Source organism: Chamaea fasciata, unplaced genomic scaffold (assembly GCF_029207755.1).
Source record: "Chamaea fasciata isolate MVZ Bird 193981 ecotype frontalis unplaced genomic scaffold, bChaFas1.0.hap1 SCAF_4, whole genome shotgun sequence".
NCBI lineage: Eukaryota > Metazoa > Chordata > Aves > Passeriformes > Sylviidae > Chamaea > Chamaea fasciata.
The window spans coordinates 29,020,783-29,043,294 of NW_027094089.1; the positions used below are offsets into that span (position 1 = coordinate 29,020,783).

General features: G+C 37.0%; 1 protein-coding gene across 1 annotated transcript in view; it reads right to left on the reverse strand.

The window, feature by feature from the left end:
- PDE4D (phosphodiesterase 4D) overlaps positions 1–22,123 on the reverse strand; it is a 352,649-nt gene extending 330,526 nt beyond the window's left edge. The window contains exon 1 of the mRNA XM_066181178.1: positions 21,753–22,123. Coding sequence (XP_066037275.1) covers positions 21,753–22,123 — 371 coding nt within the window. The remainder of the gene's footprint in view (positions 1–21,752) is intronic.
- Between the last annotated feature and the right edge of the window lie 389 nt (positions 22,124–22,512).

The window sequence follows — 22,512 nt, forward strand, 5'->3', positions numbered from 1 at the left end:
TTGTAGTGCACAACATGACCTTGTACGATAAAAGTGTTTTAAATGGCAATAAACACAGTCTGGGGAAATGTGATGGTGGTTTTCCTACAGTATATCTGTGAGGGTTCTACTTTCATATAGTAATGACAAATTATCATTTCAATTTGTACTGTCAGGTTCCTTTCAAACAAATGGCAGGTTGAACACCAGGGATTAAAATCAAATTTAGCAAAATTGATCATACAAAGAAAAATAATAATGACCCCATCTTTTTTCAGCCAACTGTATTGTCCCAAACCCACAAAAGTTTCATCAGAAGAACAGCTAAAATTAGAAAATTGCACTATTTCAACCATTTCAATATCTTTAACTCAATTCCACAAGAAAAAAAAAATAATGCAAGCACACACTTTGAATTAAAAATGTTTGTTCTTCGTCATGTGTCTTGATTATGTTTCTTCCATGATGAGATATTACATAGGCTTAACTTGATTACCATTATTATAGTGCTGAAATATTACAGCTCTAAGTGAAGAAAATATGAAAATGTTATATAGCCACTATGGAAAAAAATTGCAGTACAACAAATATTATTCACTACAATTCTGTCTTCCTCAAAGATTTTCAGTCCCTTTTATATAACTATGTTCTTAACTTCTGGATATCTGCCTTTGAATTTTATAATTTAAAACCTGGGTTTAATTTTACTGTGCTCTAGATCACCTTGTAGGATTCTTCTGATATTTCATCTTTGTCACTACTTCACTGTTTTCTTAATCTCATTTAAAAACTATCTGTCATAACTCTTTTTTTACTCTCCAAACCCTGTTTACACACAAAAAAAAAAAAAAGATGTGACATCCTCCTAGAAATGCTTACATTGGAGATACTCTACCAGAAATTAGCTGAAATTAGTTTTTGACATTGTCAGGCAGGTCTTACTCAGTGTTATGCTGATTCTTCACGAGTTTAAATTTACTAAATCAGAGTATTATATAGATTTGGGTCAAACAGCTCAAGCAATGGAAAGAATAAAATGTGAGGAATTTGTTAGCCACATTTATTACCTCATTTAAAAAAAAATTAAATATATAAATGTGAAAATAAAAATAAAGAGGATGAATAGTTAATCAAATATCAATCAAGATATGCTGAATATGCCACAGAAGACAGTTAAAGAAACAACTCACAGAAGAGCATTTCTTCAAAAACATTAATCATCAACAAAGATTTGCAAGGTAGCATTCTTCAACCCTTTGTATAATGCAACATCACCTTAGCTGTCCATTCTAAAGTACCTGATCCTCTGAGTACTAAGATTTCTAAATTGCACTACAATAAAAATATTATTTTAAATTAACTTGAGCTACAAATTACAATTTGCGCTATCATTTTTACCAGACAGTATTCTGCATACCTTTCCCTTCTCTAGGGAAACACAGGATCTAGAGTGCTTAAGGAAATATGAGTCATACTGTCTGTCTTCTACAGAGCTGCACATATGAGTTTATTGTTAAAAATATTAGAATTTGATGTTCTGTAGATTTCTACAATTACAAATATATCGTATCATCACTCTTCCATAGACCCTTAATATTAAATTCTAGAAATTTCCTACATGATGGTACCTGAGGTACCAGACAAAGTAAAATTTTGATGAAAACTATAAAAGGCCTGGGCAAAAACCACAGCTGTATCTCATTTTACTGTTCAGTATTTTACAGTTATGTTATTCCCTGCCATGGGATGTCTAGATTGACATGTAAGTCACAAGGCTTTCATTAGCCCTTCAATTTACAGAAGGTGGTAGAACAGAATTTAATCTATCTACCTAGTTAGAGAAGTAACCTCTGCCCCTATAGGTGTCTTCCTCTGTAGTTGGAAACCTAGAAAGGTTTTCTGAGGAGAATTTGGGTGGGGTTTTTTTTTTAATAATATGGTAGGTAAATTGATTTTATAAAAAGCAAGGCAATGAAAGGTGTACTTCTAGGTTAGGTACTTCCTCTCCAGTCTTCATACATCAAACATTCTCCCCTGTAATACCTCACAGTAGATATGACTGCATCATTTGGCAAAACTACCAGCAAAACAGGGTAAGCGTGGACTTCCCTGGGAACACACAAGTATAACTAGTTCACGACATTTTATAAAAAAAATCTTGTAACAAAAACAAAACCAATAATAAACAAAACAAACAAAAAACCCCCACAAAAAATGGATATGGTTAGATTTATAATATATAGCATATAATATGCTTAGATTTTGGAAAACGGTAACTCTTTTTAAAAATGGTTTATTGTCTTGGAAGCTTTATCCTTTAATTAAGAGCATTTCAGATTACACAGCTAGAGTGGGGGGTTTTTTTGGTTAATTCTATGTTAAGTAGCAAGGAAGTGAAGGGTGATCAGAGCTGACTATCAAACAACAAGGTATAATTCAGAAAACAAAACATAGTCATAGATTACAAAACTGTCAATTTACCTGCATTTTTAAAAAACTTCTGTCTTTCTTGTGAAACTGGGAGAAAACACTGAGAAACAAATGATCACCATATTCAAATGGGACTGGGACTTACAGTTTCATTTCTTATATGCAGAGCCATATATAAATCAAGTAATAGGTAACTTGGCATATAATAATTTATAGTAATTGAATAATAGATAGCTTGACAGAACTTGTGTTTGATAGCCATTCTCTGGGTAGATTTCTTTTATAGTCTCTAAGGTGAAACTTAACCATAGACCTCATGCATATTCCAGCTTTCAGTTTCCATTTCAGTTTCCAGTTTATTTGCAGGAATTCCCACTGCAGGTTTAGAAAGTCAGAAAGATTTTCCTCTTTCTTGCTCATCACTTTGTATGCCAAATAATCAAAGCAGGAATAGAGAAAATCCCAATATATCCCAAATTTACAGGAAGTTAATTTTACAACTGTATTTATCAAACCTGCTATTTATACAGCAACCGCAAGAATAAATTGTATATTTGGAAGTTGAGACTGATCCCTAAGGAAAACACTAGTTTTGCTAGACTTCCTATTTAGTGAAAGTGTAGAACATTTATGTCTGTTAAACCCAATTCTCTATAAAGTGGCTACTGATTTATTTTATTTCGATTTCTTCATAATAATTTTTCTCACATGCATATATAATCTCCATTTTAATAAATGTCTCACAGTCATAATTAATGTACATTGCTTAGTCTCAAGATATTTTATATTTAATCTATTATTACTAAGTCTGTAATTTTCATTATGTTCTATACACAGACAGTAGAATGTCTGTGCTTCATATAGACACAGACAATGAAAGAAGTGCAATTACTCTTAATATTAACACAGAATAGCTGTTTGTACAGACATGGAACTTACATTTACAACCTCTCTGATGCTGGTCTTTTTATATACTTTAAATAAATCACCAGAATCACACATACACATGAGTGTTCAGATAACACATATACACGTGCCAATATTATATATTCACATAAATATAAGAACACATTAATAAGATATATTAAAAATATTCTTGCCACCCCTATCTACCCAAATATTATATATTTCAAGATTCACTCTATTGAAAATTGTCTCAAGGATAAATATTTGTCCAACAGCCCAAATTTCTGACCTTTATTTTTTTTATTTGGAAGAATGCAGTATTTCTAAAGTTTAAGAAGATTTTATGTGCAGAACAAAGCCTATATGAACAGTACTATATAGAATTACCATCAGGTATCCAACACCTAAATGTTCCATTGAATAGAACTCTATTTACTAATTTCTGGGAATTAAGCTAATATATAAGGGTTTTATTGACACTATCCCAGTACCAAATCATTTTCCACCCTAACCTGACAGAAAATGTGGAGTATCTTATTCTTCAGTTTCAGTTTTTCAACTGAAAACTATCTTTTTTTTTTAACTATCATCTCCTCACATACCTAGTGAGTAATTATTTTGTGCTAATTCTAAAAGAAACTTTTGTAGAGATTCATCTACACAAAACTAGATTATTTTGCACGTCCTTCCATTTTTGCTGGCAATCTTCATGCAAGTAATTTTTGAATCTTCAAAATGGGAGTTTTGTGAGGCCTTTATGAATAATTGAAGTTCTTTGCAGGCTATAGCCTCTGCACAGTGTGCTAGAAAAATCTAGGTTTGTAATCCCACTTCACTGTACATGAGTTACCGTGTAGTTGCAGTTCTTTCCCCAGTCAAGTGTAGGGAAATACCTTTTTCATGTCACTGAATTAAAAGAGAAAAAAAATTGAAAGAAACAGAGAAAAACTTAGGTCTAATTGTTGCACAAATATCTAATACTTTTCAATGTACCCCTGATAAATCAAGTTCACAAACTTCCTCTGATTACTATGATATTGATATTAGCCAAGAAGGTCTAAAAGTGATGGTTTTGACAAAATAAGTAAAGGGTGTGCCATGATGTGATAAAACGTAGTAGTGTAGGAGCCTCATTCTCAAACAGTTGAGTGAGATAGTTGAGGACAATCATCACCCATGTGTAGGTGAAAAAACAGACCTTCCTAGCAAAATAAACAGAGTTTCACTGGAATGATGAACATGCTATGAAAATATCTGGAGCTACATTTCTGTTTTACTGATAGACAAATTCTGAGGACTTTTTTTCATGTTTCACTCACAAATGGATAACAGCATAAGTACCATTTCATATTTATCTAAAATCATACTATAGAATTCCTACTGAAATACATCATAAACAAAGAATACTTAGAAAAATATAGATGAAATGAAAGACATCAAGTACTAGAGCATAAATATGATTTTGAGCCTATAAAATTCCCAAAATAAATTCATATGATGCACAACTCTCCTATATATGGTTGAGGTTAGATGGTTCAAGGGTGGCTCAGCCTGAAGAAGAGGAGACTGAGGAGAGACCTCATTGCAGTCTGCAACTCCCTCATGAAGGGTAGTAGATGGAGAGGCACTGATCTCTTCTCTATCACCAGTGAAAGAATGGAGGAAATAGCCTGAGGCTGTTTCAGGGGAAGTTCAGGTTGGATATCAGGAAAAGAGTCTTCACCCAGAGGGTGGCTGGGCACTGAACAGGCTCCCCAGGGCAGTGGTCACACTACCAAATTTGACACAGTTCAATAAGTATTTGGGCAATGCTCTCAAGCATATGGTGTGATGCTGAGGTGTCCAGCACAAGGTCAGGAGCTGAAGTAAAGGATCCCTTTAGGTCCCTTCCAAGCCAGGCTATTCTATGATTCTATGAACTAAACAAAACTGATTGTAGGAGTATGAATACATTCTGTAACTGATACTTGTTCAGGACTGTTCTATGCAAGGTAATAGGTGCACACTGAAATGAAAAACCCTTTTTCTAGACCTCCGATGCAACTTTTCCTATTCACCTGCAAAGATACTAATATCCAGATTCTTATTAATTTATATCTACTTTATTCACACAGAACACTGCTACAAAGAAAATTACCTAATCTCCTGTTGTCTTTTCCCCCTTTCTATAGCATCAAATAGAAGTGGCTCCTTTCCACGTTGGTCATTAATTATTCCCTCCATATCTACATCTTACTCTGTTTTATGTCTGTGAAAACTCCCACTTCCAAATCAGCTCAGGATATCAACTCACAATTAACACTTGTCAAGTTTTCAAACAAGTTGAAAATGTTCCTTTCTTACAGCTAGTGAGAAATCCACCAGAGAGTAATTTACCCAACTAACACATTACTCTCCACTGGACTGATTGCTTTTCCTTGATATTTGCAAAAATACTGATAATATTCTATGCAAATAGGACTTAAAGTTATTAAGCCTGACCAGTCAAGCAATTCAGCATGGGATCAAGTACTGTAGATTTAATTGCAAACCGTACGTTCTGCCATACATTGAGCCTATTCAGATGACAGGTAATATCCCCTATTAGCATTTCATAGAAAATAATCCTTCAATAACAAAAGTAAGGGCTGACATCTGAAACAGAAAAAATATGAAAGTATTTTGAAACAAAAGCTACTTAAAATTAGCATCTGCACCACTTACAGTACAAATAAATTTTATTTGTGTAAAATTTTAATATTCTCCCAAAGGTTGGTCCATTAAGTTCCTTCTAAGTAATAAAAAAAGGTGATTTTGTCTGACTCCACCACCTTCCTCCCACTCAGATACCCTTCTGCTTGTCCCAAGAGGCAAAAGTGCTCACAGATCATACAGAAATTCATAAAACTCAGAAGCATTTACAAAATCAGTGGAAGCAGAAATGGAAGTTCATATAATTTAAAAGCTGTAGAGCGAAAGCACTGGAGAAATGCTTTCATTCTGAGAATTAACATAATAAGGGTGATGCTTTTCTGGTATCATCAATATCAATATATCATCAATTTCAATACATTGGTATTTTTCAATTACATTGATTTAGGTAAATAATAAAATACTGTTTTCTTGTGCTAAACCAATATTCCAAAACACTGCAGCTGTTTGTCTCCACAATTTTAAGTGACAAGAAGGTTTATCTATGGAGGGAAGTCTTTTAGCAACACCTTGGAATTCTGATCTAAGCTGTTTCCTCTAAGTACCGTCTTTTTCCCTTGCATCTGCAATCTCTTTCCATATACCTAAATTCTAGAATCTTTTGACTTATTACAGAACAGTTTGACCTTTGGAATGACTCATTATTTCATCTGAGACTTCAACACTACCAAAACTAAGGCAATGGTAGCCTAATAACAGATATAACACATAGAGAGGCTATAAATAACCACTTTCTTTTATTGAGTCAGTTTTGAAAGTTATACATATTTTCTGGCTTCTAAAATTTAATATTGTGTTTCAATGAAAGAATTCTTCATATCACTTTGAATAACCAGCTACATTCTATTTATGCAAAATTAAATTTATGCAATATATAAGGTGCCAGAATAAGGTCTATATGCTTTTTATCCTAGCTGTCCCAGTATATATAGCAAATAAATTATATATTTAGAATATAAAAATTTTATTAAATCTTAATTTATGTGGGCTGAATATATTTTCTTATCCACCACAGTTTATCCTAGTTGCTTTGGCTGGAACTCTGGAACTAGTGGGAAAAAAACAGAGTTCATGAACTTCAGAAGAAGGGATAGGCAATTCAAGAGGACTACAACAACTATTTGAGGAGAAAGTTAGAAAGGCCAAAGCCCAACACCTAATCTGGCTACTATAGTAGAAGACAATAAAAAATGTTTTTAAAAATGCATCAACAACAAGAAGATAACCAAGGAGAACTTCCAGCCTTGATTGGTGACAAAGGGTGAGGAAAAGGCTGAGGCACTTAATGCCTTCTCTGCCTCAGTCTTTAATAGTAAGACTTGGTTCTTTAGGTACCCACCCTCTGAGCTGGAAGACAGGGACAGGAAGCAGAATGAAGCTCCCATAACCCAGGAGGAAATGGTCAGCCACCTCCTAGAGCACTTTGACCTGCACAAGTCTATGGGGCCAGATGGGGCCCACCCTGGGGTCCTGGGGTCAGCAGAACTGCTCACCAGGCCATATTCAAGCATTTGCCTGTCAACCTGCTCAAATGGGCAGGTCCTAGCTGACTGGATGTTGGCAAATCTGACGCCCCTCTACAAGAAAGGTCAGAAGGAGGACTGAGGAAGCTACAGACTGATCTTGGTCCAGCGAAGGTCACAAACCAGATCATCCTGAATGCTATCCTACGGCAAGTGCAATCAGTCAAGGTGGTTGGGAACAGCCAGCATGAGTTCCATGCCAGGAAAGGCAGGTCCTGCTTGACCAACCTGATCTTCTACAACAAGGAGACCTGCTGAATGGATGAGGGAAGGGTTGTGGATGTTGTCTGCCTGGCCTTCAGTAAAGCCTTTGACACCATTTCCCACAGTAGCCTTCCTGAGAAACCAGCTGTTCAAGATTTGGAAGGGTCACTCTTTCCTGACTTAAAAACTGTCTGGATGGCCAGGCCCAGAGAGTGGAGGTGAACAGACCTATACCCAGTTGGCAGTCAGTCACCATTGGTGCTCCCAAGGTGTCAGTATCAGGGCCAGTCCTGTTTAATGTCCTTATTGATCATCTGAACATGGGGACTGAGTGTGACCTCAGTCACTCTGCAGATGACACCAGGTTGGGCAGGATTGTTGACACACATGACACCAGAGTGCAGGCGGATCCGCAGAAGGATCTGGACAGGCTGGATGAATGGGCCAATGCCAATGGTGTAAGGTACAACAAGGCCCAGTGTCAGGTCCTGCTCTTGGATCACAAAAAACACCATATGTAGCACTACAGGTTTGGAGCAGCATAGCTGGAAAGCTGCCTGATGGAAAAGAATCAGGGAATGCTGGTGACAGCAGCTGGACATGAGCCAGGGTGTGCCCAGGTGGCCAAGAAGGCCAATGGCATCCTGGCCTGGATCAGCAATGGTGTGGCCAGCAGGAGCAGGGCAGGGATTGTCCCCCTGTGCTGGGCACTGGTCAGGCCACACCTCGAGTGCTGTGTCCAGTCCTGGGCCCTCACTGCAAGAAAGACACTGAGGTGCTGGAGTGAGTCCAGAGAAGGGCTGGGGAAGGGTCTCCACAGTAGACAAGGAAACAGGACACCTGTGAGGATCAACTGAAGGAGCTGGGGGTGTTTATCCTGGAGAAAAGGCGGCTCAGGGGTGACCTTATCACTCTCTACCACTGCCTGAAAGGAGACTGTAGCCAGGTGGGGATTGGCCTCTTCTACTGGGTACAAAATGAGAGGACAAGAGGAAATGGTTTGGATATTAGTAGATAATTCTTCACCAAAAGGGCTGTCAAGCATTGTAACTGGCTCTGCAGGGAAGTGGCTGAGTCACCATCTCTAGAGGTTTTTAACAGACATGTAGTTGTGGCCCTTGGGGACGTGGTTTAGTGGTAGACTTGGCAGTGCTGGATTAGTAATTGGACTCAAAAATCTTAAGGGTCTTTTCCAATCTAAACAAATCTATGAAAAAGATGCAACACTATAAATTCTCTGGACTTAATCCAGTTCCTTTCAAATCCACCAAAATAACACAATCACTGCAGCAGATTTTATTAATGTAGATTTTAGGAATTACTGAGAAAGTGATTTTAACTACAGTTTTTAGAAACACTTTTAAAGTTTAGAACAGCACTTATAGAAATGAAATTATCTTCTTTAAAATACATTAAATTAAACTTAGGAAAAACCAAATTTAATAACATATAAATGACAAAAAGAGACACTAAGTGTGTTGAGGAAGATATAATGACAAGTGAAATTAAAACTGAAAGATCCAGCTGGAAAATAAAGTCTTCTGAAAGCAACTTATTTCTTAATCTCTGGTAACATTCTTAATGTTAATATAATCCATATCATAAACTAAAATATCTATGGAAGTCCTAGAACAAAGTACTGTCTTAGAAGCAAGAAAACTGGTATATGTTTAGTACACAACTGGTTAATCATCATTATTACTTAGATAAAAGACTGGAAAGCAAAATTCAACATTTCCAAACTATTCAATATCAATCAGTGTGTTTCGTATGTTTTAATTTCTGCCCAAGAGATGCAATTTTATCCATAAATCATATGTTTGAAAACAGAACTTTAACAGTAGCTTAGCCTGTCTTTAAGCATATTTTTTCATGCTGAGGCATACATATTCAGAAACATATTTGATATTCTTACAGAGCTTTCACATATGGGGTAAGATCAGACCAGCTGGACATATATCCTTTCTTACAGGTGAGAAAAACAAAAGTGGGGATCAGATACTGAAGAACTTATGTCTGTTGCATTGAACTCTTTGCAGTTATGAAACCAGCAGAAAGCACAACATGTCTTGGCATCTTCATCTTTTCACTGAAAATGGGGTGTTCTACTACAGAAGTTGCAACTCACTTTAAACTTATTTTGGCAAACATATTCCAGGAGGTTTCAAATAATCATTTGCAAAGTTTTTAATACATTCAACTCTTCAGAACATGAAGTTCATATTGAGATACTCATGATGAATTTTCATTGATTATTTTAATTAAAAGTTGTGGGATTTTTTTTCCATCCAAAATAATACATATATTTTTTTTTTCTCTGAGCTGTAAAATAGGGTAAAACTGGAGAATCAAAAATCTGGAAATAAATTTGAATAATTTAATAAATTAAAACACACACTTCAGTAGATTTGAGCTTGAGTAAAAAATGAGGATAAATTGCTACTAGAATTGTTACTTGATACCCTACATTTAAAACATGTCCTCAGTCCATCATATGATATTGTTAATGACTGTTAATCCTGCTGTCACAGAGCAGCATCTTGAAAAAGCATTCCATTCCTTATCTGAATAAAACTATACAGCTGAAAATGTTAGAACCATGAATACTTTATTGCATAACTCTCTTTTGATTCTTTTTTTTTCTGATGAGAAGGGCAAACAAGTGATGAATGTTAAGGCTCATATTAAGCCAAAAGTCTTTTAGCTGTAACAGAAGCTGTTTTTTCCTTAGAAATAAGCTTGTAAAGACAAAAATGCCCTGGGACCTTTTGGCCTTATCACCTCCCTGTTAAAAATGCTAAAGGGACAAAGTTTACTGAAATTCAGACTTCAATTAGTTTATTACACATAGCTCTTGGAAAGGAAAGTAGACATAGAAGCAGAAGTGTTTCTTCTTCACTGTCTTTTCTTTTCTACTATCTAATAATGCATTACCTTAAACTGAATGCAAAGTATATAAAGCAGAATTTAAGCTATTAAGTTCTGTAATTTGAAATAAATTGGCATCTACTTAAGTGTAATTTTTCAGCTAATATCCAATTTATGCACCAGTAAAAAATTTTGAACATCATGTCTTTTGAGGAGTGATAATATACATATGTTTCAATCTGCTCATTCCTCTAATTTTCTGTACCAGTTAAATTTCCTAGTTCTTTCAGTTTTGTTACCACCATCTCAACCTAAGTTCTTTTTTCTGACTGTGCTTCAAATTACATATTATGTTTCCTTACTCTTACAAAAGACAGCTATAAATTTACCAAAATTTAAATAGAGATGGAATTCTATTGGGCTCTTTATATAGAGATGGAATCTACTACTTAAATTTGCATTTTGGGCACCAAGGTTTTCTAAAACAATACAAAAAATATTTGCCATATCTGAAAATTTTCTTCTTCCTTTATTCAGTCATTAATTTTTCAACCACATTTATTCTCATTAAAAGTTAAATAGATCTAAAAAGATTTAATGTACATTCTGGACAAGTGTATAGAGGACTTTTACAGTTTAAATTTTGCTGATATAATTTTGCTTCCGAGTGTGATCCATGTAAGGATTAGTCAGTTGTTTCCATCCATTGGATTATGCTGTATTGCTGCATTATTTAATAGACATAAGAATTTCACAATTAATAATTTAATTATTTTCTTTGTATTTCACCCCAAGAAAAGAGGCACTTCAACTTACTTCCTTAGTTTGTTTCCTTTGAGTATGCATTTCTTAAAAAAAAAAAAAAAAAAAACAAAAAAAAAAAAAAAAAAAAACCCTAACCAAAAACTGTATTTTATTTTTGTACTACCCTGCATTTATATTACACAAACACTTCTACTATTACAGCATCAATGCTTGCCTGTTACTGCAGTGGGACTATCAAGTCCCAAGCTTTTCTTCCAGCTTTTTATAGACTACTAAATGTTTCATTAAAAGTTTTAGCAATTTAAAAGGGCTTCCTACAGACCCTATAATACATATGACTTGACATAAATAAAGCTGTTTTGATTATAGTAATTTTTCATGCTTCACGAGCTCGAAGTAGTTGATACCAATTTGGGAATTTGCAAGAACACACAACTGATGTAAACTGTAGAACTTCAGCATTAGGTAGCAGTTTTGTTGAACATTTCAGATTACTGTGCATTAAAAGCCATTTATGATGAGACTACTTCCATGCTGTTGGGAAAAAAAAATCAACAATCAAACTAGGATAAATATACAGAGGCATATCTTGCAAAACACTTTATACATGCTTCTGCTCTAGGCACATCCTGCATAGCACTGAAGGCTTGAAACAGTTTTGGATACGGTATATAATGAAAGGTATGGATTAAAAATGGAAAGAGTGTAGAAGAAAGGAACTACCAGATTAGGCCACCAAAAATATGGGAAAAATAAAGAAAGAGAGAAAAAGGGAAAGAGAGAGAAAGTGAAGAGAGAGAGAAAAAGAGAGAGAGCAAAAGAGAAAATGAGAAAAAGCAAGAAAGCAAGAAAACAAGAAAGAAAATATCTGCAACAGGTACAGCTGATTCTTTGATCAGCACTTCCAGCTATGAAATCTCTCTCATCTTCAGGATTCTAAGGCAAAAATGGATGATATTTTTGCCATCAGTTTTAAAACTTTTATATTAAAGGTCTGCTATGCCTTTAACAAAATGTTACTTTCACATATTGTATAACCTTTCCAAAAGAAAAATACAATGCTAATACCAAATCCTCCTTAATTCAAGGAAATCTGATACTCTTCAGGAGATCAACATGGGAAGCTAGCTTATTTGTACTTTCCTAATGACATGCAGAGTTTCTGGTAGTATAAGCAGGGAGGTAAACTACTTTGCTCAGAACAATCTCCTGCCATACTCTATAACTGCTCTGTTGGCTTCACTAGGAAAATTTATATTTTCCAGCTGAACACCCTTCCTGTTACTGTTAGTAACTGTTAGTTACAGTCATTAAGCATGACTGTAAATTTATTTATCTCCTAAGGAAAGACAACAAATCACTGCAGAGATAGATTGACAAATCTAGTAAGAACACTGGCCAAAAACAGTGACAATTGCTAGGAAATTTTAGTGAAGATTTATTGGTAGGCCCTGTTTCCTCAAATCAATTTCTCTCTCTCTTTTCCATTATCTTTCTTTCTTAGTGTCCTCAGAGTGTTACTCATGGTTAATGTTATAAGTTTCTTTAGTGCTTTTGTAAGTCACACTAAAGGAAAACAGAAATTCAGGTAAGGACCCGAGTAATTTGTATTTTATGCTATTCAGTATTCCTTACTCACTGATGAAAATAAAATAGATCTTCAGTGAAATTTTTGTAATGTTAAATATCCCGGTGGCATTTTTCTGCTCACATATGGGAAACCCTATAAACAATGTAGATATATCAAAATACTTATCTTAACTGTAAACTGTTTTTATTCTCAGCCAAGCACAGATTATGCCTAAAAATTCCTAGAACATTGCTGCATTGAGAAATGGATTTGCTGATAATATAAGGTTTGTAAGTAGAAAGAGGGAAATTAAAAGAACATCAGTTCCTGGGGCACGTATGTACATCCAGCTGCCCTTTATATCATTATCGTGTCATTAGACAGGACATTGCTAATGTCTTATTTTATGTTATCTCAAGTGTTAGAGAGAGACAGAGAGAGCAAATGCACACCCACAAGTGCCTCCACAAAAAAGCACCTCAAATCTGTGGCATTTTTTATTTGATATTATAACAGTGAGTAAAACTGTTCAACAGAATGTTTATCCTCCTTCCATATACTTTCTCACTAGTAGCATGTCTTTTCCCTTCTATAAAAAGTCCCTTCACTGTTACCTGAGAACCTAACTTTGCCTTGTAATATTTGATGCCATTTCATTTCCTAAGTGGAGAGAAAAAATAAGTAAAAAACCAGAGGAAGTTTAGAAGTTTAACCTAAAATTATGAGTGTAGAGGTAATAATTTAAAACAAAGATAAAATTATTACTTTTCCAAAACAGTAAAGGATATTTGAATGGCAGCTGCTCTGAATCTCATTACTTTTTATGATCATCTGATATAAACAACCACAATTGTGACCACATGCCAAAATACAGGTCTGAAAAACCACAGTGATAACTGAGTGATGATCATCCAATGGTTTCCCAGTTCCAGAATCGGACATAAGATTTTCATACCTCTGTTACAACATATCCTAGAAGTGTGAAAATATACCTTTGTCTTATGAGCTCTGTATTAAATATAAACTTATTATTAATTGAATCCCTCTAAATTTAAATTTATGCAACTGGACAATTCTCTGTGACTGAATGTGTTTTGGCTGTCTTTGCATACGTGTGCTCAAATACACATCCAAATAATTTTTGGATGTTTTGAATTGGATGTTTTTATTTCCCTGCCCCATTTATGACCAAGCACTCATTTTACAGTAATACTTCTTCGCATGAATGATGCTCTAAGACTTTGTTTTAGTAGGAATAACTCAGAGGAATAAGCTCTTATTACACATATTTTGAATTTTCTAGTGACTTTCAAGTCCTCCAAGATGATAGATTTTTGCACTTTTTTTCCTTCTAGATTTTCCCTTGTTGTGTGAGATGAGATTATGAGAAGTTTTCTAGGTTGTACAGTCCAGACCATAGTACTTTTTTCCCAGGGAGGCCAAATTTGAAACATCTTTTGGAAGAGGTTATAATGGCAATGGCAAAAAGAAAGTAAGTAATTGGGGATTTTAAGATCCAGCTTGCAATCGCCAAGTTTCATGGCATTGTGTCATGTAATAACTGAAACCTTAGAATACTGGAAGTAACAGAAAGTCAAGCTCAGTAGTCAGAGGCATAGGTTCAAGTATTGGACCAGGGATTTTTGAATGAGGTTTGGTTTGCATTGTTTTAATTTCTGAAATTAGAAGGGTGGATGGATGGCCCAGGGAAAATCATTCCCATCATGCTTACTTTTCCTGTCTGGACCTGTACATGGCCTTAGATCATCTTGGCCAAGGCAGGAGGGGCAAAAGTGGAAATATTCATAACATCTCTGAGAGATATTAAAGTCCTCAACAAACTATTTAATTTGAAATCGTGGTGGTATTTTCCTGTCTTTATTCCGTCTGAGTATTCTTGCAGCTGAACTCTCTCCCTGAAATCAGAGAGAAAATATGTTACAGATCTAGACCAGGAAAGAGTGAGGGGATAGTCTATGCAAACTAACCTACCAAAGGAATAAGTCATTCCCAGAATTGTGTAAGTAATAAATGGCACTTGAAAACAACGCTAAGAGCACTAGACTTCCCAGTGGACCTGTGAAATTGCTATTACACATTTGTAAGACTGCACCGAGGGAATTAAGCTACGTTCCTGATCAGAGAATGGATACAAAGGAGATGGAGCGAGTCTCTTGGAACTGATATGATGTGAAGGAAAGGACCCAAGTCAGAACAAAGCAAATTCTGACTAGAAAAGTGTTTTACCATGAAGTAGCCAAATCCTGCAACAATTTGTCCAGAGAGATTGTAGTACCTCTTTTCCTGGGAGTGTTCAAGACTGAATTGAACTCCTCATTGGGCAATCTGTTCTCAACAGATCTTCTTTGAGCAATGGTGGGACCAAATGACTTACAGAGGTCCTTTCCAACATAAATCATTCCATGATTCCATTACTGTATAGTGGTATATATCCATATTTCCTCTCTGACCTTTCCATTTATTTGCATGTACTAAGTTAACTGAGTGGGCAGTCTTGTCTTATTTATCATCAGCACGGGGTCATTTTTCTTTACTGAACTAAAAGATATTTTGCAACTTTGGCACAAATACTGTTATGTAACACTGTAATACAGACCTATTTAAAATAGCTGTAAGTAGCCAGGCACCTTTGCACAATGGCAGCCACATTACTAAGACAAAGTTTTAGTTTGACATCTCCACAGCAGGACACACTAAGTCATTGGGAACACACAGGAGACAGGACAGATACCTCTGAAAAGAATATGGGGAATGAACAACAGTGAGACATGTCCTAGCTACTAATAAGTGACAGCTATTGCTTCCCTTCTGTAACCCTTGCTGTATATAACTTAAGGCCTTAAAGCATCAAGGAAGAGATGCAGGTAACAGGATGAAAATAAATATTAACAGAATTTAAAATCTTTCTATACATTTTCATTCCTATTATCTAATGTTATTGTCACCTTGTCACCTTTAAATATGCAATCTAAACATGCATTACTAAATCTAATTTCTAATTACTGAATCTAGTTTCTTTAGATTACCAGAAGAGCTTTGGATTTGATCCTGAAATGGTGGCGGATCCACTCTATTACCAAAAAACCCCTCTTGTTCTAAGAAATAATCTGTATTTTTGTTCATGAAAATAAACTCAAAGCTCATCTTTTCTAGATCTGCCAAATACCTTATATTGACAATGGCACGGGAACATTGACATTCTTCACATTGGCAAGGACCAACCTACTTACATATCCCCCTATCAACTGTCATACAGTTGTGCTTGTCCCACACCCTTTTTAATGAAACCCTTGCCTTACAGTAGCAAAAAATTCATTCTTGGACTTGTCCAATGAGGTAAACTATTTAGCAGCCAAATGGTATTGTCTTGCTCTCTTGTATGTTCCCAGCTTCCTCTCACATTCATAGTTGTAACATTAATCTCACAGGTTTTCCTGCTAGCTTCAAAGTCTTCTATAAAGGAAGACTATAATGTAGTTAAAATTATTTAACTTTGTTTCAGATGACTTTTAAAGAAACCTACTAAGGTTCTTTTAGTGTTTTACACAAAATTTCCATCTAAATTACTCTTTGGCTGTGCACTTGGTGTCTCCACATATTTAGATCATCAGCTGAGCACCACTGATCTGACACCATGACCTTGTGTGTTCAACGGACATCTTCACTAATGCTCAAAAAATACTGTTATATTAAAGCTTATTTAAAATATAGGAATGCATTAAACAGTTATGTTAATAATTTTAAGGTAGGACTTCATATGCTACACCCTTAAGAAAAGGTGTTTAAATCCTGATTATTCTCTCTTTGATTATGAAGACATTGTCCTGTTAAATTATCAGGTGTATACTCTTTAAATTAAGAAATCTGAGCCATTCATTCTCAGCAACATTCATATTAAAATATATTTGAATATGTGAATTTTAAAAGCTCATATTTTTACAAGTTCCAACAGTGTGAAAATTAATGCTATTCATATAGTTCAGGTCACACAACGCTAACAATCAGAAAATCTAAGCCTTTCACAACATGAAAATAACATTCTTAATAGTCACTTATTAAAATATTGACAACATAAGTTTCTTGTTTAATTTATCTCGATGTAAAATTATAAAGAACAGTAATCCAGCAATGTTTACTAAGCCATAAAATTTATTTGTCTTTGAGGAAGGGCTACCATATGCCAATTATCTTAACATCTTGGGTGCCAGTACGATGTAGTAGTAAACAAAGCAATAATACACTGCTAGACAAGTAAACAACAAAATTCTAAATTAGAAACTGCTACTAAATTCAGAGGATGTTATTTATGGGCCTGTAAGTTGGAAAACACTCTTCTTCCTTTTCCTTTGTTTGTGTGGAAGTAGATACGACATAATACATCAAGAGGAGCTTTCCAAATCAAGCAGGAGGAAGGAATGTGGCTTAGGATGGAAAGAGGTATGTCTTTTATTGGAGAACCAAACAGATTTGCAAAGACTCCATTCTTTTTCCGGGGGCTCTATATGTAGCTACAAAGCCCAAGAGTTTATCTATCTAAATTATTAGAGTGGTATACAATATCCCAGACTTCAGAAAGTCGACAAATTAATGCATAAACCTCTTTTCTTCCCCTAATAGAGAATAAAGCCTCAGGGCAACTGAAATATTACACTCCATTCAATTTTGAGTGTTATTTTGGTTTATTAACTACTACGGAGTGGTATAAGGACAAGATTGACACTTCAAGAAAAATAGTCATACTTTAGAGCCATCTGCACACGTAAACAGTGCAGTAATGAATGCTACTTGGTCAGACCAGGTCTCATACATGAAATGGAAAGAGAGCAAGTAGATTTTTTTGACAGCAACTGATTTTAACCGTCACTTATGAAAGTAGTTTTTTAAACAGACAGCAATAGGGAACAAATACAAGGATTACTGGATTGTAAAACCTAGTGTTGTCTCACCATTGTGCAGATGTTTACATTTAAATGTAAACTGATGAAATTTCACTGATGAAAAGTTGTTTTTGCGAAAAAGTCTAGACCAAAAACAACATTTGAGATAAAATTTACAGAAGACCTATTGTAAAATAATTATTGTTTGGGAAAACTGACAAAAAGAAAGTAAGAGACTATGATTTATTTTAAGGCTACAACATCCTAGGAAATTCCATGACTAGTGCTTAGGACTGATGGTATTTGTTCTCTAATTTTTCCAGTCTGAAATTTCAGTAATGAAAACTAGAACATAGAAAGATGATATGGCAAGATTATTTAATTGACATATGACTAATTGCCTTTAAAAATGCTAAGGTGGGGATTTTTAAAAACAAGTAACCTGTGTACATAGACCATGCAATAGTGCTAGTTATGCGCAAAGAGGTACCTGAAATTTTTGAGGATAACCAGAACAGCTTCATTTATTACACAGGATATTTTTGACTGGAAAATTATTTGAGTTGAAGTATTTATTTCCAATTCCACTACTATTATTTATTATTACATAGTACGTTTTATTTTATGATCTTAAAAATCACTTTAGTATGAACCTGTAATTACCCATAAGAGAAAATATTGTCAGAAAGAGATTTAATGATTTTCACAAGACACAGTAAACAACTGGCAAAACCTCCCCAATAAAAGACAATCTCAGTCATCCTCTTGAGTTCCCTGGTTTTTGTACAGCTCTTGTGTATATTAATTCAAAGCACTTACCTTCTCATTTGAAAATGCAGGAATAATCTTGACTTTTAAGCAAAATACATTAGTTAATGATCTTGATATATCCTTCTCTGTAATGAAATGCTACAGTATTCCTTGAAGGAACTACAGCACATGTTCTAAATAAGTTGAGTGCAAAGTTAGTGATGGTCATGAAGAGACAGAGAAAGCGCTGGAATGATTACAAGCAGTACTTAATATCACAAACTACAAGCACATAGGTTTTTTTGAACTGATTCAGTTTAGAATTTTGCTAGTTGATTTTGCCTTTTAAGTGTTAATCTCTTCAGTTTTAATAATAAAGATGTACTAGTCAGTTCTAACTCAAATTTTAACAAGTGATTTCTCCTTCTCATTTCTTTTGAAAAATGGAACCGTTGCACATTTCTAAGTTCTCTATCAAACTTAAAAGAGAAAACATTTCGAAGTTGTATATTTGGCTTATTAAGTGTCCTTTATGGTTTTCATTGAGGTTTTCAGAATCATGATGTGTTTCGAGTGAAACAAAATAAATTCTGGAAAAATAATTATATAGATTTAATTTTTTCACATTTGATACATCAGTGTATAATACTACCCCTCTCTTCTGATGCATTTTCCATACTTTTAAACACAATTTTCCCCAGTTCTAGACAGTTTAATACACCATATTCAGAGTAATTTGAGGTCTTCTGAAATACAAGCTTGTCACCTTATACCATAACAAATCCATAAGAATCCATACAGAAATGTTCTTTTGAAAACAATTTAAGTAAGGGAGAAATAAAAAAATAAATTCTAAATACAATACTTCTGCAATACTTCTAAAAGGACAGATGCCTTTCACAAAAATATTGGGGGTTTTTCCAAGTCACTGTTTTTACAAGAGTACTAAGAAGATATTCTTCTTTGCTTCTTATGCAAAAAAAGGGGGACAAAAGGTAATAATTTACTGAAACCTTGAAATGAAAGTCCTGGAAAGACCACCCTTTTTCTGGTATTTTTTGAATATATTTGTAAAGCAATTTGTTACAGTTCACTTTGTGTTTCCATACTACGGTTGTTTGCTTCATTCAAGATGTTTTACTGTGAGAATTTATTCTAAGAAAGTCACTTGATGGTGAATTATATTGAAGTTCTTTGCTTTGCTTTACTGCTTCCAAAAAGGAAGCTCATCTGAAGCCTTTTTACTAATCCCATAAAATTAAGATAAAATCCAATGGCCTCAGTTAAGTAGCATGTCTTGTCAAAACAACATTTTTGTGCTAATAAATAGATTTAAAGATTTAAATAGATTTAAAAAACAAAAATACTTTTCATATTGATTTTTTAAATTCCTATTTAAATAAGTGTTATATGAATTGTAATTTAAAATAGTCCTGAAATCCTAATAAAAGAAATAGTATGTATACTCTCCCTTTCCACCTTGACTTAGTACCCCCTCAACACTAAATCACTTATGAAATAATGCTGAATATTTTCAAGTCAACCATTATGATTTATAAAAAATTAAACTTTTTTGCAATTAGAAAACAGAAATTCAGCACTCAGTCTTAATGGTCAAAATATTAGACCCCTAGAGGGCTTTTTGTATAAAAGATACAGCAATGTATTGAAAAAAAGCTTTAAATTGAACATTTGTTCATTTTTGAAGCTTATTTTTTTTTCTTTCAAACCTTACATGGTGAAAAATTTGACGTCATTAACTTCAGACAGGCATGAGTTCACAGAAGTGATACAAATGTGTAGCAACAAAACGGCTGCATGAAAACCAAAGATATTAAAAGACATATTTAAAGATTACTTATATGAAAATACAGTTCTAATTGACAATTGCTGAACCTCTTTTTATTTCTCAATGATATATGAAGTGGGAATGAAGTTACTGTTGGGCAGAAATAGAGCTAACACTGCCAGAGAATATACAAGTATGTCTTTTTCAGATTTATGCCAAGGCTCCATAATAAAGAATGCGGTGTGCACCACAGAAATACACAAAGCAATCTTCGTTCAGAAAGGATTCTATTATTTATTCATCAAGCATATCACGCTATAAAAATCTGATTATCAAGGAAATCTAACATATACAGAGTACCTCAGTATCAAGTATTGTCCCTCTGCCCACCATTCTCTCCATAGATCCTTTATTCACAATGTCTGCTTAAAATTCAAGTGCAAGCGTGTGTCTTTCTGCTAAAAGGAAGTGGTTCCAGCTACTGAAAATGAAGTCCGAATAATAAATTGATTCTTCAGATACAACACCTTTCTGATTTTGACAGAGAATCTGATTTTAAAACAGATGCCTGTTACACCCGTCAAGGGTAAAATAGGCATTGGTGAGCTACACACTGAAAAATAAATCCACAGCTCATTTAAAGGGGAACAATAGACTAGTAGATGACGGAGTCCTCCCTCTGGCTAAGAAACCATTAGCCTATTTTCTCAACTAAACCCATTCAAACTAACAGGACCCTAACCCTGGATTTGCCAGGCTGCCTCCCACCCCCCCCCCCCCCCACCCCACCCCCCCCGAGCTCTCATTATTTTAACTTTCCGAGAACATCGCACACATCGCGTCCTTCCCGCTCGGCAGCAGCGCTGAAGGCTCCCGGGTAGCGCGGGCAGCTCCAGCGAGGAAGGGCAGCCGGGGAGGCAGCGGAGGAGCGGCGCCGGGCGCAGGGAAGCGCGGCCCCGCTGCCCGCCCCGCTCACGGCTCCGCGCCGGCACAGACGCCGTCCCGCTCCCACCCACGTGTTTCGCGGCCGCTCTTCCACCCACAGACAGGCGTGTACGGGACGACGCGGCGCCGGCCGTGCCCCGGTCACGCCCGCTTCAGACGAGCCCTGACCTGGGGGTTCCTTGCAGCGTCCCAGCCCGGGGGTCCCCGGCACGGCAGCGCAGCCCGAGCCCACCTCCCTTTCGGAGCCTCCGCAACTGCAGGGTGCCCCTTCCTTATCCTTGCCGCCGGGGGAAGGGAGGCCGGTCGGACGGGGGTCCCGCGGTGCCCACCCCTCACGGCCGCCGCCGAATGCCCGTCCCCGCGGCCGGGAGCGGCGCCCCTCCGCCGCACCCCCCATACGCGCGGCCAGAGCGCTGGGCCAAGCCCTCTCCTACCGTCTGAGCCCCTGGAAGGAGGAGGGCCAGGACATCCGCGATTTTTTCAAGCCGGGCCGGTGGCCGGTCTCCACGGCGTAGGAGGAGCGGTCCACGGCTTGGCAGTAGAGGTATCGCTCCGTGTCGGAGTAGCCGCGGTGCCTTACGCGAGCCCCGGCCAGGCAGCGGCCCCGCGAGACGGGAGACGGAGGCGGCTGCCCGGGGTGCTGCTGGTGCTGGAGGAACTGGTGCTGCCGCAGCTGCGGTGGGTAGTGCTGATCTTGCCGCCACAGATGCTTGGGGGCTTTGAGACCCCCGCTGCCGTCGCTGCCGCCGTCGCTGCCGCTGCCGCCGGGCATCGCGGACAGGCTGCTGCTGCTCTCTGCCTCCATGCTGCCGGCGGTCGGGCCGCGCCGGGCGGGCAGGGGCGGTGGCTGCCGCCTCCCTGCGGGCAGCGGCGAGAAACTGTGCTGAAAAGTTGGACAGCTCCTGTCGCGCCACCCCTCGCCCGAGTGTGGGAGCGGCTGGGGCAGCCGCGCCGCCGGGTCTTGACTGCTCCGCGGGAAAGGAGGCGGGGAGAGGGGGAGGAGGAGGAGGAGGAGAGGAGGGGCTGGCATCCCGCTCGGAAATACTTAAAGCCAGGCTGCAGCCCGGGCCGGGGAGAGCAGACCCGGCAGGGGGCTGTGGTCAGGGAGCGGAGAGTGGTGGGGCGTGCGGGAGGTGGGAGACGGCGCGACGAGGATGCCGGCAGGGCGCGGGGGTGGGAATGGGACCGGGAGTG